Source organism: Balaenoptera acutorostrata, chromosome 11 (genome assembly GCF_949987535.1).
Source record: "Balaenoptera acutorostrata chromosome 11, mBalAcu1.1, whole genome shotgun sequence".
Lineage (NCBI taxonomy): Eukaryota > Metazoa > Chordata > Mammalia > Artiodactyla > Balaenopteridae > Balaenoptera > Balaenoptera acutorostrata.
In genome coordinates, this window is record NC_080074.1 from 20,422,295 (window position 1) to 20,437,672 (window position 15,378).

The window sequence follows — 15,378 nt, forward strand, 5'->3', positions numbered from 1 at the left end:
GCAGAAGAGCTCAAAGGTACTGTGACGTGTATCCCTTCAGGAGGAAACAAGACCCTGCCCCAAGGCTGCACTATTGTTTCATGACTGCTCCTCCTTTGTTTCTGCAATCCCTTACTTCCCTGATTAGCAACTGCTGTTTGAATCTGCCCTTTGGTACTCAGGGAAGGTCTAGGAGGCTGAGACCTTTTTTCCTAAGAACAAGAAACAGGGGACAAGGACTTCCCTGGTGGCGCAGTGGTTAAGAATCCACCTGCCAATGCCGGGGACACGGGTTTGAGCCCTGGTCCCGAAGATCCCACATGCTGCGGAGCAACTAAGCCCATGAGCCACAACTACTGAGCCGGTGCACCCTAGAGCCCGTGCTCCACAACAAGAGAAGCCACCAGAAGGTGAAGACCGCGCACCGTAACAAAGAGTAGCACCCCCTCGCAGCAACTAAAGAAAGCCCGCGAGACCCGGTGCAGCCAAAAATAAATAATAACTAAATTAATTAATTAACTAAAAAAAAAAAAGAAACGGGACATGGAAAGGATTTGTACACTGCTCGGTTTCATCACCATTTCCAAATTGAACATTACAATTGTTCTTACTCTATAGGGTTAAATTAGTTAATATATTTAAAATACTTAGAACAGTGTCAGGGATATAGTTAGACACACAAGAAATACTAGACTTTATTGTTATATTATATTGTTATAATAATTATTATTTTGTTATAATATTGTCATACTACTACTAATTATTATTAGTATCTTTGTTATTATCATTACTGTAAGCAGATAGGTTAGGGGGTCCCTAGAGAAAGAGAACCAGGAATGGCTTTCTTGATGTTAGAGAAGCCATTTTGCCCTAAGCCTTTTTTTTTTGGCCATGCCGCGTGGCATGCGGGATCTCAGTTCCTCAATCAGGGATGGAATCTGTGCCCCCTGCAGTGGAAGCACTGAGCCTTACCCACTGGACCACCAGAGAAGTCTTGGCCTAAACCATTTTGTGATTTAACTCTGGCCACAATGCTTGCATGATTAGGTCTCGGTAATCGATTATCTTAGGGAACAAAGGAATGGAGGAACCGGGAAAAGGCAGTCAAACAACAGTGCAGCGATAAAGCAGAGTCCTAGTTCCTCCTCAAGGGATATACGTAATAATATATCTTTGAGTTCTGCAGGAACTAAGGCCCCCACCCAGGTGGAGGAGGGAATGATGATGTTGACCCTTCTGAATCCAATCAACTAAAGCTTGGACTCTGTCAACCTTTGCCCCAGTTCTATGTTGAACTCTCCTCTGCTCAAGCCGCCTCATGGATATGCAGGTACCCTAGCTTAAAACATCCCCAATTTTGCTGTTCAGGGAGACTCTGCTTCGGGAAAGATCCCTGGTGTTCTGCTTACTTGCTGCAAGTAATAAATCCTTCCTTCTCCTGATCTTTGGCTTGGTTGTGTCTATTGGCTTGATAACTACCAAGAGATGAACCCAGTTTTTGGGTAACATTATTACTGTAGAAAGAGTTTCAAAGTCTCCTTTAGAATAAACTCCATGATTCAGGAATGGCATTTCTTTCCCCTGTAAATATAACCCTAAGGCCTAGTAAAGTACCTGGCACATAGTAAACCCTTGATAAAAAATATTGACTTGTTGAATCTATATGTTAGGGGAACCACTGACTGAAACCGCCCACCCTGGCCAGGCCCAATAGTAACAACTTGCATGAGTTATCTTACAACAGGAGGTCCTGGTAAGGAATGCAGAAAGAACAAGCTACCACCAACCCGAAGAATTTGGGAAAGGTCAAAAGGAGAGAGGAGACACCAGTCCATACATCCTACCACCCTCCCAGAATCCTTCTCACTGGAATCCATCTTGGCTGAGTGATGCATGCACCACCAGGATGGACCCTGAGTCAGAATGATTGGCCAGAGACAACCCGGACACTAACCCCATCACCATAAAACCCGAGACTGCGAGCCACGTGGCAGAGCAGTCCTCCTGGATTTCCTTACCACCTGGGTGCCTCTTCCCAATAAAGTCTCTTGCTTTGTCAGCACGTGTGTCTCCCCAGACAATTCATTTCCGAGTACTAGACAAGAGCCCACTCTTGGGCCCTGGAAGGGGTCCCCTTTTTTGCAACATATATATAGAGCAAGTTGTGGATCAATATGTATGAGATGATATTTTAAATGCAATTTAATGGTGAAGTGTTTAGGGACGATGTGTACTGATCTCTGCAACTTATTTTGAAATCTGAAAAAATGGACTGATGAATGGGAATTGGCATAGCTGTTTGAATAGATATGTGAAAAAGCAAATAAGGCAATGTGCTAATAGTAGAATCTAGGTAGTAGATGAGAAGGTGTGGGGTGGGTATTGTACTTTCAATAAAAAATGCTTCAACTTTTTAAAAAAATAATTAAATCTGCAAAAACAATTGTCTGGAAGAACATGCATCCTGTTGTTAACAATGGTTACCCCTTGGGATTGGCAACAGGGCCTTGGAGGGAAGGAAGTCATTAACTTTTTACCTTATATGTTTTATTGTTTTTATTTTTATGAGTGTGAATTGTTTTGGAACAATAAAATTTAAAGGTCAATTTGTGGGAATTCCCTGGTGGTCCAGTGGTTAGGACTCCATGCTTTCACTGCCAAGGACCCGGGTTTGATCCCTGGTCGGGGAACTAAGATCCCACAGGCTGCGTGGCATGGCCAAAAAATAAATAAATAAAAAAATAAAGGTCAATATGCAAAAGAAAAAGCAAGAGGAAACATTCACAGAGAAAAGAAACAGGACGAGAGCTATAGGAGATTTTGTCTTCTTTGACCTACTAAGAATGTAATACTTTCATAATAAGAAAACTAAACTAAGATTTAGTTAAAACAAAAGATTAAAATTCATAGAAATAATGCACAAAAGTAAATATTTGCTAATCAGACAGACATTTTTGATTCTTACCCACATTTATTAGAAATTATTTGCACAGAAAGTAATTCATTGGTAAATTTCACCAAAAAGAGAGTAGTTTGACTGACAGGTTCTGTTCTTTTTTTAAAATGTTTTAATTTATTTATTTTTGGCTGCGTTGGGTCTTCATTGCTGTGCGCGGGCTTTCTCTAGTTGTGGTGAGTGGGGGCTACTCTTTGTTGTGGTGTGCGGGCTTCTCATTGGAGTGGCTTCTCTTGTTGTGGAGCACGGGCTCTAGGCACAGGGGCTTCAGTAGTTGTAGCTCGCGAGCTCTAGAGCGCAGGATCAGTAGTTGTGGCGCACGGGCTTAGTTGCTCCGCAGCATTTGGGATCTTCCCAGACCAGGGCTCGAACCCATGTCCCCTGCATTGGCAGGCAGATTCTTAACCACTGCACCACCAGGAAAGCCCCAGGTTCTGTTCTTATTACACTCTTGTTACTATGATCTTTGAAGCCTCAAGGATGTGCTTGCTGGAATTGGACCTTCTTTGGAAATTATCACTGTGGGTCCTGCCACTTAGAGGTGAAATTGAAACCGAGCAAGACCCTGAAGGCCCTTCCCAGGTACAAGTCTCTCCATGTCTCTAGCTTCTTGTTTGTAGAAAAAGCTTTAGACTTCTAGGCCTTCCCTGAGTTCCAAAGGGCAGACTCAGTTAATGATTGAGAAAATGAAGAAAAAAAGGAAAAGCAGTCAAGCAAGAAAAGTACTAATAATTTGAACAATAGAGTCACAGGACTCCTAGTTCCTCCTGAAAGGATATAGATAACAATCAGATGCATATCCTTGAGTTGTTTTATAGAAACCAGGACCCCTGCTGGGTAGAAACTGCTAATCAGACTTGTTGGAACCAGAAGGTTCAGGAATGAGATTTCTGAAATAATCACTTTGTTACCTCACCACCAACCAATCAGAAGAATGTCTACAAGCTGATCACACACCTGGCAACCCTCACCCCTAATGTTGCCTTTAAAAACCCTTGCCATCAGGGAGTTCAGGTCTTTTTAGCATTAGCTGCCTGTTCTTCTTGCTTGGTGCCCTGCAAATAAACGCTGTAATTTCCTTCACTACAACCCAGTGTCAGTAGATTGGCTTTGCTGCATGTTGGCTGAGTGAAACTGAGTTCTATTAGGTAACAAAATGTGTTGAGTATTTGTTGTCAAAATCTGTAATTTGGACAAGGGATTTAAGCAAGTTTTAGGCCCATGTCTGCATCATTCATTTATTCATTTTACAAACATTTTCTGAGTCCCTACCCTAACAGAAACCTGATGGGCATGAAGAAGATTTGAAGAAGTATGAGGAGTAGACCCTGCCCTAAAAAAGGCTTACAGTCTTGTTCAAAATACAAGTACGCACTTGAGAATTTCAATAAAAGCATGATGCAGTGTTGCATACCATAAAACCATGGCATCTCACATTTATGGAGGATCTTTTTTTATTTTTTAATTAAAAAAATTTTTTTATACAGCAGGTTCTTATATAGAGGATCTTAACCATTGTTTGGTTCAACCTCATGAGATGGTTAATGTCAAGTAAGGGATAGAGAATTTACAAGCAGGAGAGATCACTGACGGAGGGTCAGAGTGATTTCTGAGGTTCCAGCCTGAGAGACTGTGAGAGTAATGGTACCATTGACAGAGGCACAGAAGGTAAAATAGGGAGGTGATTTAGGCACCAAGATGATGAGATCTGTTTTAGACACTGAATTTGAAGGAATAGGACGTTATATTGACTATTCTCCATTTGCTCCCAGATTCATTGCCATACCCTTTGCTGACCCCATAAATGGCTTTTCCCAGCTTCTTGTAGCTTCTGCGTGGCTGGCTTCATCCCTTCTGATAATGTCTGCATTTCTAATCCACGACTGTAACTCCTGATTGGCAGCTCCTTTTCCACAGCTCCAGCTCTCACCAGATTCTGATAACACCATTTCCTTGAAGATATTGTTAAATATACCATTTCCTTTTAGACATTTCCTTAGAGATATTATAATTTTACCATGGAATAAAATGGAAAAGGAGAAGAGCAGAGGGCAGGGGTCTAGTCCATGTGGTCTGGACCACCTAGAGAGGACAGGAGGACACAACCCAAAACAGGAAGTTATCAAAGATACTTAAGGGGAATTCCCTGGTGGTCCAGTTAGGACTCTGTGCTTCCACTGCAGGGGGCCTCGGTTTGATCCCTGGTCGGGGAACTGAGATCCCCCATGCTGCATGGCACGGCCAAAGAAGGGGGTTATTGAAAATATTACCAAACAGTGTACATTATTTCAGTGGTGTTTTATTATTTCAGAGGGCAGGTTTTTTTTTTTTTAACCACTTGGTTTAGAGTTGAGGGTAGTTGTCTCATCAGAGAGGGCAGTTTTAATAGCAGCAAGGGTAGAAATCAGGTTGTCAAAGGTTAAAGAGGGAACTCAATTCAAGATTTGGCAAGGGATTTGAATTGACATTTCATCCAAGAAGACATACAAATGACTAATAAGCATCTGAAAAGATGCTAACATCATTAGTCATTAGGGAAAGGCAAGGAAGTACAAATCAAAACTCTACTGAGTGACTATAAATAAAATGAGAGGTCAGGGGTGGTGGTGGTGGTGTGATGAATTGGGAGATTGGGATTGACATGTATACACTAATATGTATAAAATGGATAACTAATAAGAACCTGCTGTATAAAAAAATAAATAAAATAAAATTCAAAAATTCCAAAAAAAAAAATGAGAGACGGTGCTGAGTGTTGGAGAGAATGAGAGAAAACTGGAATCCTCTTGCATTGCTCCTGGGAAGGTAAAATTGTGTAGCCACTTTGGAAAATGGTTTGGCAGTTTTTTCAAGTGTTAATGTAAACTTACCACAGAACTCAGCAATTCCATTCCTTCATATTTACCCAAGAGAAATGAAAACGAAATGTAAGTCCACCTGAAGACATGTATGTGATTGTTCACAGCAGCATTACACATAATGGACCCAATCTGGCAATGATTCAAATGTCCAGTGACTGGATAAACAAAACATGATAGGAATACAATGGAATGCTACTCAGAATAGCAAAAAAGTCCAAGAGAACTTTTTTTTTTTTTTTGGCCGCTCTGTGTGGCTTGCGGGATCTTAGTTCCCTGACCATGCCCTCGGCAGTGAAAGCACAGAGTCCTAACCAGTGGACTGCCAGGGAATTCCAAAGAGAACTTTTAGGGTTATGAAAATATTCTAAATTCTAAGTCTGGATTACGGTGATGGTTGAACAACTATAAATTTACTAAGAACATTGTGACCTAAAATGTCTCAATTTTATGGTATGTAAATTATCCCTCGATAAAGTTGTTTTTTTTAAAAATGTTAACTAGATAATATTCTAGGAAATTGAGGTAAAAGAATTAGGGCGGTAAATGGATACAGAAGCCAAAATATTGTTTCATGATTGCTCAACAGACACTGAGGCTTTGACCCATAACTTTTTATTTAATATTATTAGAGGAACTTATCTCAATATAAAAGAATGTTTCATTTTTTTAAAAAAGGAATATTTCTAGCTTATCCAGAGAAACTTCTCAGAATTAATTAGCAGTAAATCTGCACATTGTGAAGTGAAAATAAAGTCAAGAAAAATGACTTTACCCATTGAGTCTAGACCAGTGTGAAGTGGGTTGGGAAACATGAGCAAAACTAGTTCTGTCTCATCTCAATTGCAGTTTTAATGCAATTAAAACTGCTTTAGGGCTTCCCTGGTGGCGCAGTGGTTGAGAATCTGCCTGCCAATGCAGGGGACACGGGTTCAAGCCCTGGTCTGGGAGGATCCCACATGCCGCGGAGCAACTAGGCCCGTGAGCCACAACTACTGAGCCTGCGCGTCTGGAGCCTGTGCTCCGCGACGGGAGAGGCCGCAATAGTGAGAGGCCTGCGCACCGCGATGAAGAGTGGCCCCCACTTGCCGCAACTAGAGAAAGCCCTCGCACAGAAACGAAGACCCAACACAGCCATAAATAAATAAATAAATAAATAAATAAATAAATAAATAAATAAATAAAATTTTAAAAAGAAAAAAAAACTGCTTTAAATTGAGGCCTCAAAGAGGATATCAGCCCTAGGAAGGAATAGAACTATCCACATTGCAAGGGAGGGAACTTAGAATGTAGCTTTTAGAGTTTTGTTTCACATGCACCTCACAATGGGGCAATAGAGAGAAACCGGCAGCTAGTCTGTACTTGATGATGGAAGAAAAGACAAAAGAAAATAGATTTTCCTTTTTCATGAGCTTCCCTCTCTATTCACACTTAACGCTAATCATTATTAACCCTTTCCCTTGGTACCCCCTAGAGATTCTTACCATAATCATTTCCTAACCCTTTTGGCCTGAAATGTCAGAGGCGTCAGTTATATTGCCTTCTACTGTGACATTTGCACTTCAGATACACTAACTCTGGAATTTGGTGCCCTTAACTATATAGTTGGTATCACTTGGATTTATACTGTTTCCTTAAGATTGGTAACAGTCACTTTAATAAATTTAGAGCATTGCCAAAGCATTGTAGCAAAATATCGGAGTAACCCCTGCCAATCTTCTAGAAGGCAGACTGTGTAAGATACAAAAGTCTTCCTATTTAATTATGCACTTAACATTGCAATGAGTTAAATAATCAGTGTTTACGGATAATCAAATACCTATGTTGAGGGACTTCCCTGGTGACGCAGTGGTTAAGAATCGCCTGCCAATGCAGGGGACGCAGGTTCGATCCCTGGTCCAGGAAGATCCCACATGCCGCAGAGCAACTAAGCCTGCGTGCCACAACTACTGAGCACGCATGCCACAACTACTGAAGCCTGCACGCCTAGAGCCCATGCTCTGCAACAAGAGAAGCCACTGCAAAGAGAGGCCCGATCACCGCAACGAAGAGTAGCCCCGCTCACCGCAACTAGAGAAAGCCCATACAGCAACGAAGACCCAACACAGCCAAAAATAAATAAATAAGTAAATGAATACATACATAAAATATGTATGTTGAGTGCTCATTACTTTGGTTCTAAGGAGCAGAAAACTAAAAACCAATTAAAAAAAAATCATGGTGATCAGAAAGTTCCAAAGATGTGAGGATCAGGAAATTGATACAACTTTCAAACAGAAGGGTAGGAGCTAGCTTTTGCAGATAGGTAGATTTTGCAAAGTATATCATGGTGGGCTTGATATTGATCCTGGGAAATAGTTGGAACCTGTAGTTAAATGGATAGCTCGTGAGAACTTAAGTGGGGAAGTATAGGAGCTGGAGGGGGGTGGGCAGAGGGGGAGAGAGAATATATATTCTTTTTGAGCAAACCTGAAACTTTCACAAAAATTGACCATGTACTAGGCAACAAAGGAAGCCTCTATGAATTCCAAAGTGTGAATATCATATGAAATACATTCTTTTACCTTGTTTTGGTCAGATCATTATTTGTAGACTAAAGCATCTACTCATTGATTTAAACAGAAAAAGATTCAGTTGGTTCATCCATGAACGATTAGGAGGGATGAACAAAGATTTTAGGTTGAATTTGTAGGAAGTGCTCCCCAAACCTCAGCTGAACTGAGCTCCAAGGGAGCTGTGGACTCTGCCACGGTCCGGGAAGAGCAGACCAGGACATCTGCTACAGAGGCAGGAAGCGACTTCCAGCAGTGCTGGCTTCAGAACAAAATCACACCTGCACTGACTCACTGGCAAAAAATAGGTGCCCTTTGCCCAGCTTCTCACCCCGTGTCACTCCTGGATTAAAATCTTCTGTGAATTCATCTTATTAGGAGAATCTAAATTACACCTGGAACCCTAGTTTCAGGGATGTGCCAGTTATCAGTTGTTGCCTCTCAGCTCCTAATTCAACCGCTCAAAACGGGCTCCGTAATACTGGACTTGGACTTGGACTCTATAAGCATTTCTCCTTTGTAGTGATTATGGTGCTAAACTTTGCCAGTAGAGGGCGCTGGAGGCATATTGCAGGAGGAAGGGGGCGCTTCGTGATTCCAGAGGGTGGTTTTCGGTTTTTCTTTCACGTGCTGCCTGGTGGGTTAGTGAACCAGTGTGTGGGGACATAGTGGTGCTCTGCCCCATCCATGAACATCCAGAGAGCCCAAGTTACCACCTTAGCCTAGGTCTGGAACCATCTCGCCTCGGTTCCCCTGATGTGGACACTGTGTGCCCCAGGCAGGGCACATGCAGTGGAGCCCCACCTCCCAGAGTGCACCTGCATTCCATATTGACATTCATGCCATGCAATAAAATTAGTACTTAGAGGGAAGCTTATAGTTTTGGAACATTTATGAAAAACAATAAACACTACAAAAACTAGCTCAAGAGCAACAGAGAAGGGAATTCCCTGGCGGTCCAGTGGTTAGAACTCCTTGCTTTCACTGCCGAAGTTCCTGGTCCGGGAACAAAAATGCCCGCCCTGGGTGCGGCCAAAAAAAACCACAAAAAACAAAAACAAGGAAAAAATTGAGACGGACGAAGAAGTAATATACAAAATGAAACAAACAGAGTGTAAATAACAATAAACATAACAGAAAATTTAAAACCTAGATGACTTGGCTACATTTCTGGAAATCCCCCAGCCAAAATGATCTAGGTCCAGAGAGTTTTCAAAGTGAGTTCTACCTCAAAATTTTGGTGTGTTCTTCATAATATTCTTGTTTCCATTAACAACATACTGAAATTCAACTCACCAAAACTTCAATAATTCCAACTGTGTACTTGATACTTTATATCAGTTCAAAATATATACATTCATCCAATAATTTTTATCAATTGGCTACTATAGGCAAGGCACAGTACTAAGGGTAGGGATATAGTTATGAATAAGATGGGCAAGTCTCTTGCCTTTAGGATGCCTGTATGGCATAGATGAAACCTACCAAAAAACCCACAAGTAAAAATCAAGTAAATAGAATAATGTATGGTCACACTAATGAGAAAACTATGTATATTTGTTTATGTGTACATGATATATTTGCATTCACAAAAATAAACAGTGGGCCATGTTATGTTTTGGCTCTTGGAATTCTATCAGAAGCAATAAAATTTCTTAATAATTTTGTTTTATTTGATATTTTGCAAAAAAATTAAAAGCTGCCCTGGCTTTCTTTTTTAGGATAAAAAAAGAAAGGCATGAGGTCACTTACAACTGACCTGTGTTTTATGAACACACACTGTATATCCTGAAAGGAGGCAGGGGACAAAATTAAAGTATGTTTTCTGACAACAAGCAAGTATTTCAAACCTAAAGCTGAAAAGTAAAGGCATTTCATAATGTGAACACTTTATTTTATTTTATCTTTTTATTTAATTTATTTATTTTAACAACTTTTTACCTTGAGTAAAGCAAGGACTCAGCTAAATATAGATGTATCAGGAGTTACTTCAACTTTGCTTAATCAGCTACTTCAAGCTGTTTGTTTAGGTTCAGTTTTCTCATCAAGCTCAAGGTAAGGCCTTCCAAATACACCACCTCTATATTCAACAGTTACGTTTTGCAGGCCCAGGGCAAGAGGCTTTTCTTTGTGTAGGATTGTTTATTTTGGTTGCTCATTTTTCATCAAGACTGAGCAAAAGGTGACTCAGAGATGGATGGTGTTTTGGGGCCCAACACTTAAAGCATTCTCGTCTCTTAAGTTTCAAAACCACTGAGAATATGGTATAAGGTACAGAGAGATGGAGATCAAAGCGTCAGCTTTAGTACTGATAGAGTTAATTGGAGAATGTTGTTCACCTCTTCAGACAAGTGGGCAGCCAATATTTTCTCCCTGAATGAGACAGACTTTCTAGGCCCTGGCCCAGGCTGGGACACAGGTGCTCCTGTACTTGGCAGATAGTGGATCAGAACTCCTGTCTCTGGCAGACAAGCTCAACTCCTTGCAACCTCACCAGTCAGGTACCTCCCTCCCCTCCTGGGATGAAGGGTGGAAAGAGACACAAGGAGTGTTAATAAAATGTTGAAAGAAAAAAGTGTATCTTGAAATGAAATATTGTCATTGCAAACCCCTTGAGACTTAAGTCCTCTGGTTTTATTCCATTATGTGGTACTGTCTAAACCTCCTCTTCTACCTGAAGGCCCTGCTAGAAATCACCTGGTGCCAAAGTAGAAATAATTGACCCCTTTTGCATGGGTTCTTGTCCAGTACATCGCATGACTTCCAGTACATTGCATGACTTCTATTTTTTTGTATTTAGTGGTTTATGTGTTTATCTCCCCAACTAGACTCTCTGGGAACAGCGGCCAGATCTAGTTCTTTTTAAACTTACTTTATTTATTTATTTTTGGCTGTGTTGGGTCTTCATTGCTGTGCGCAGGTTTTCCCTAGTTGGGGCGTTGCGGTGCGCAGGCTTCTCATTGCGGTGGCTTCTCTTGCTGCAGAGCATGGGCTCTAGGCATGCGGTCTTCGGTAGTTGTGGCTCACAGGCTCAGTAGTTGTGGCTCACGAGCTCTAGAGCGCAGGCTCAGTAGTCGTGGCGCACGGGCTTAGTTGCTCTGCGGCATGTGGGATCTTCCCGGACCAGGGCTTGAACCCGTGTCCCCTGCATTGGCAGGCGGATTCTTAACCACTGCACCACCAGGGAAGCCCTAGCTCATATTTGAAAATCCAACACCAAGCACCATGCCAGGCACCGGACACTAAATACATATTTAATTAATAAATGAATGAATGAATTTAGGTTTTGGCACATTTAGCCCCCAAATTTCCTCTTTCAAACAATACGGTTGGACAGCCAGAAGGGAAAGGAGGCCCATAACAGCATCTCCTCTTAGGGCTGTGAAAAACCATGATTTCCCAATTATTGTAAATGCAGGACGGGTTTTGTGCACAAAAACATTCGTGTCAATATAGCACCGTCTGGGGCGCGGCCTCCTTGCAGAGGCCAGCCCCGGCCCGGTCGCCCGCCCAACCCGGTTTCGAGGATCCCAGCCAGGCCGGGAGAGCCCGCGGCGCACGCGCAGTCGGGGAGGGCACTCGGCTGCCCTCCGCCCCTCCGCCCTGCAGGTGGCGCTGCTGTTCCTACCGCCGGCGCCGCAGCCCCCGTCTCTAGCTGGGCTAGACCGGGGCGGCGCCGGCCGCCTCGCGGGCCGCGCGACCGCCTCCGCCGCACCGAGGGCGTGGGCTCCCGGCTCCCGGAAGCGGCCGCCGCGGCGTGGAGCCGAGGGGGGGTCGATTCCCGGAGCGGCAATGCGCGGCGGCCGGAGCCTGTGACCTGAGCACGGCGGCCCGGTGGGGGCCGCGGAATGGCGGCTCGTTGAGGAGGCGGCGGCGTCTCCGGCCCTTCGGGCGCGGCGCGGCGTGTCGGCGGCCGGGGTGATGCTGCTCAAGCTCTTGCAGAGACAGACCTATACCTGCCTGTCCCACAGGTATGGGCTCTACGTCTGTTTCGTGGGCGTCGTTGTCACCATCGTCTCGGCCTTCCAGTTCGGAGAGGTGAGTAGAGGCGCGGGAGCCCTGGCCGGGGCGCGCTGAACCCGCACGACCCCACGGCGCCCCAGCCCCGGCGCGCTCCACTCTTGCCTCGCCATCCTCCCTGCAGCTCCGGGGACGAGCTCCAGAGCCTGCCCTTTCCCCGGGGGCGCCGCGAACTCAGAGCTCCTCTCCGGGCTGCCGTTTCAGCATCTGGGGTCCAGACCTCGCCCTCCCGACGGTTTGGGGGATCCGCGCTCCTTCTGCCGAGTCCCTTTCCCTCCAGGTGCCTTCTTCAGGGTCCCCAAGTCATTTGACTTTCTCCCTCAGGCCTTGGTCTCCACGCACCCCTCTCCCGGGACCCAGAGTTCCTAAATTGCACTGAATTCTCAGTCCTTGCCGCTCCTGCGGCTTCCTCCTCAGGTGTCACCCTTCTAATCTTTTCCCTTTGACAGAGGCACTTTATATTCTTAATCCTGTTTCTGCCGAATCTCAAAACTTTGTCCAAGAGGGGTGTTTTCTTGGCACGTGAATTTGCAATGGGGAGAGTGTACTGGCTCCAAATTTAAAGGACTTACACGTGAAAAGGTGCTTTTTTTTTTTCTTTCATTTTTTACTCTCTTATTTGAGACAGCTGAATATCATCAGTGAGCCCTTAGAGGCTGTGCTGGTAGATGCGCAAACACTGATGTGTGGCCTCTCCAAACACTTTTCTCTATCCCGAGATCAGCTGAGCCTAGGGCCCCTTCCTGTGACCAGGGTGCCCATAACCGTCTTGGACTCCAGCACCCAATCTCTTGGGAATCAGCACAGGCTCTCGGGTCATGGGATATGCTAATCATTTAGATTCCAGATCGCACAAGCCCAGCCTGTCTTGATCTGCTGTTAGTTAAAGCATAAAGCACAAAGCACAGGTATAAGCATAAAGTAATTCGATAAGATTGTAAACCCCAGAGGGTCCAAGCAACAGGTTTGGCAGGTGGAAACACCCAGGTTTAATAGATTTTGTGCCCCTCTGGGTATGGACTTTAAACATTTTCTTGAATGATACAGCCCTTTGATTTAGGTTGCATGGCTATTTCATGACTGACAGTCTAATACAGTACTCTTTGTCATAAACAAATGTACAAGAGACTATGAATAGGTGAGAACTGGAGGAGTACACGTATGTGATTTTAGAGGACATCCCCTTTTAAAATGTGTCTAGCAATTGGAAGAAAGTTGTATTTTCAAGTTGTTAGAAATTCGTCTCTTTGTTTTATTTTATTTTTTTCTTTTTTGGGGGTAGGAGGTTGCAAAAGGTTTAAAAATTAACAGAGTATTTTTCAGAAATGCCACAGTATACATTTGCTTGAAGTCTGTACCCATGCTGGATTGTGGGCTCCATAAGAGAGGGTGCTGTCTTTAACCACTGAGACCAGGTGCTGTGCCAGGTACTGCCCGAGTATACAGTCTAAATATTTGTCTAATGAATATATGGCATGATTTTCAGGTTTACACTTTTAGTAGTTCTTGGTCTAGGGGCTGATGAAAATAAGTCTTATAAGTAAGGGTTGAGAAAGTGCCCCAGACTTGTAAGTGTGGAATATGTACCTAATATTATACTACCTGCTGTTCTGTCTTTGTTTCATGTATTGCACCTTAATGCAGTGATTGTATCTATACATAGTTAAGTGTCTTATTGCTGACAAAAGATTTTTTTGGCCCTGAGTAATTTTAAGTTAGCTGTTTATTAACTCCCCTGCAGTGTGAAGGTGACTCAAAGGCATCAGTTGTTAGAATTTTTCTTTTTATGTATTCCACGTCTGGTTATTTAGTTACTGAAAGAAAGTCTTGAAATGGCCACAGATCTTAAAGTTTGGAACAGACAAAAGAAATGAGAGGCAAAGAATGCCAACAGGTGGCATGGGAAATGGAAACAGCTGGCTCAATACCCCTACTATATTGCCTGTAGTTAATTTCTACAGTGCAGCTGAAAAGAGGAGCTGCAGGATTAGGCAGATCTGGGTTTGAATGCTGGTGCCAGTATTAATGATCATGATCATGGCTAATACATAGGGCTTATCAGATGTTAGGCACTCTCTTGACTGCTTTACATATATTAACTCATTTAATCCTCACAACATCACACCTGTGAGATGGGTACTAGTGTTAACCACCCCGAACCCCTGCCTCCAATACCAAAGTCTGAGGGTGATCAAGACCCTTACACTCAGCCCACCGTATCCTCCAGTTACGCATCAGGGATACTGGAGGGCTGACTGTATACCCATTTTACAGGTGATGAAACTGAGGCACCTGCTCAAATTAATCCAGCTAGTTCATGGCAGAGCTGGGCTTCAAACCAAGGCAGTGTATGGCTCCAGAGCTGTACTCTTAAGCATGTCTCTGTGGCTTCTCAGATAGTCTGGGCTGTCCCTTATATGATCTTCAAAAGGATACTTAACCTCTCTAAACTTCAGCCTCCTCATCTTTAAAAAGGAGGCAAGAATACCTTCTTTGCAGGGTTGAGCCTATTAGTTCCTGGCACATAATAGGCTCTCATTAAGTGGTAGAACTACAGCTGCTATTATTATTGTCATCAACTATCTTATGCCCTTAGTACTTATTTTGAAACAAACCTTTGAAATAGAATATGCTCATCACACAGTTAATATTACCAACTTGTTAATAACTTCACTGATTGTAATGGGTAGAAGGACTAAGATCATTGTTAATTGTGAATTCATCACTATCTTTTTTCCCTCTCTTAGGATAAGTGGTATTGGCTGCTACCTTTTAATAAGTTATTTGTATATTCATCCAAATATTGAGAAAGAAAAGTGGAATTGAGAGAGGGAAGTACTAAAAAAAAATTTTTTTTATTTTCCCCTTAAGTTGAGCCAGGTCTTTTTGAAGAACCCTTGGGAACTCTGATTAAACAAAAGCAGAACCTGATCGAAACCCACAGGGAGGGCCCTCTGGATGGGGACTAATGGCCACTGAAGCGCGTCGCCTTGGGTGAGGGTAGCAGGTAAAC

The 15,378-nt window shown here is 43.2% G+C and overlaps 1 protein-coding gene across 3 annotated transcripts in view; it reads left to right on the plus strand.

Annotated features, from left to right (window-relative positions):
- Window positions 1-11,992: 11,992 nt before the first annotated feature.
- The window catches only part of GNPTAB (N-acetylglucosamine-1-phosphate transferase subunits alpha and beta), an 83,602-nt gene continuing 80,216 nt past the window's right edge, over window positions 11,993-15,378 (plus strand). For all 3 annotated transcript variants that reach the window (XM_007165792.2, XM_007165793.2, XM_007165794.2), the window contains exon 1: window positions 11,993-12,383. In XM_007165792.2, coding sequence (XP_007165854.1) covers window positions 12,267-12,383 — 117 coding nt within the window. In that variant the 5' untranslated portion in view covers window positions 11,993-12,266. The remainder of the gene's footprint in view (window positions 12,384-15,378) is intronic.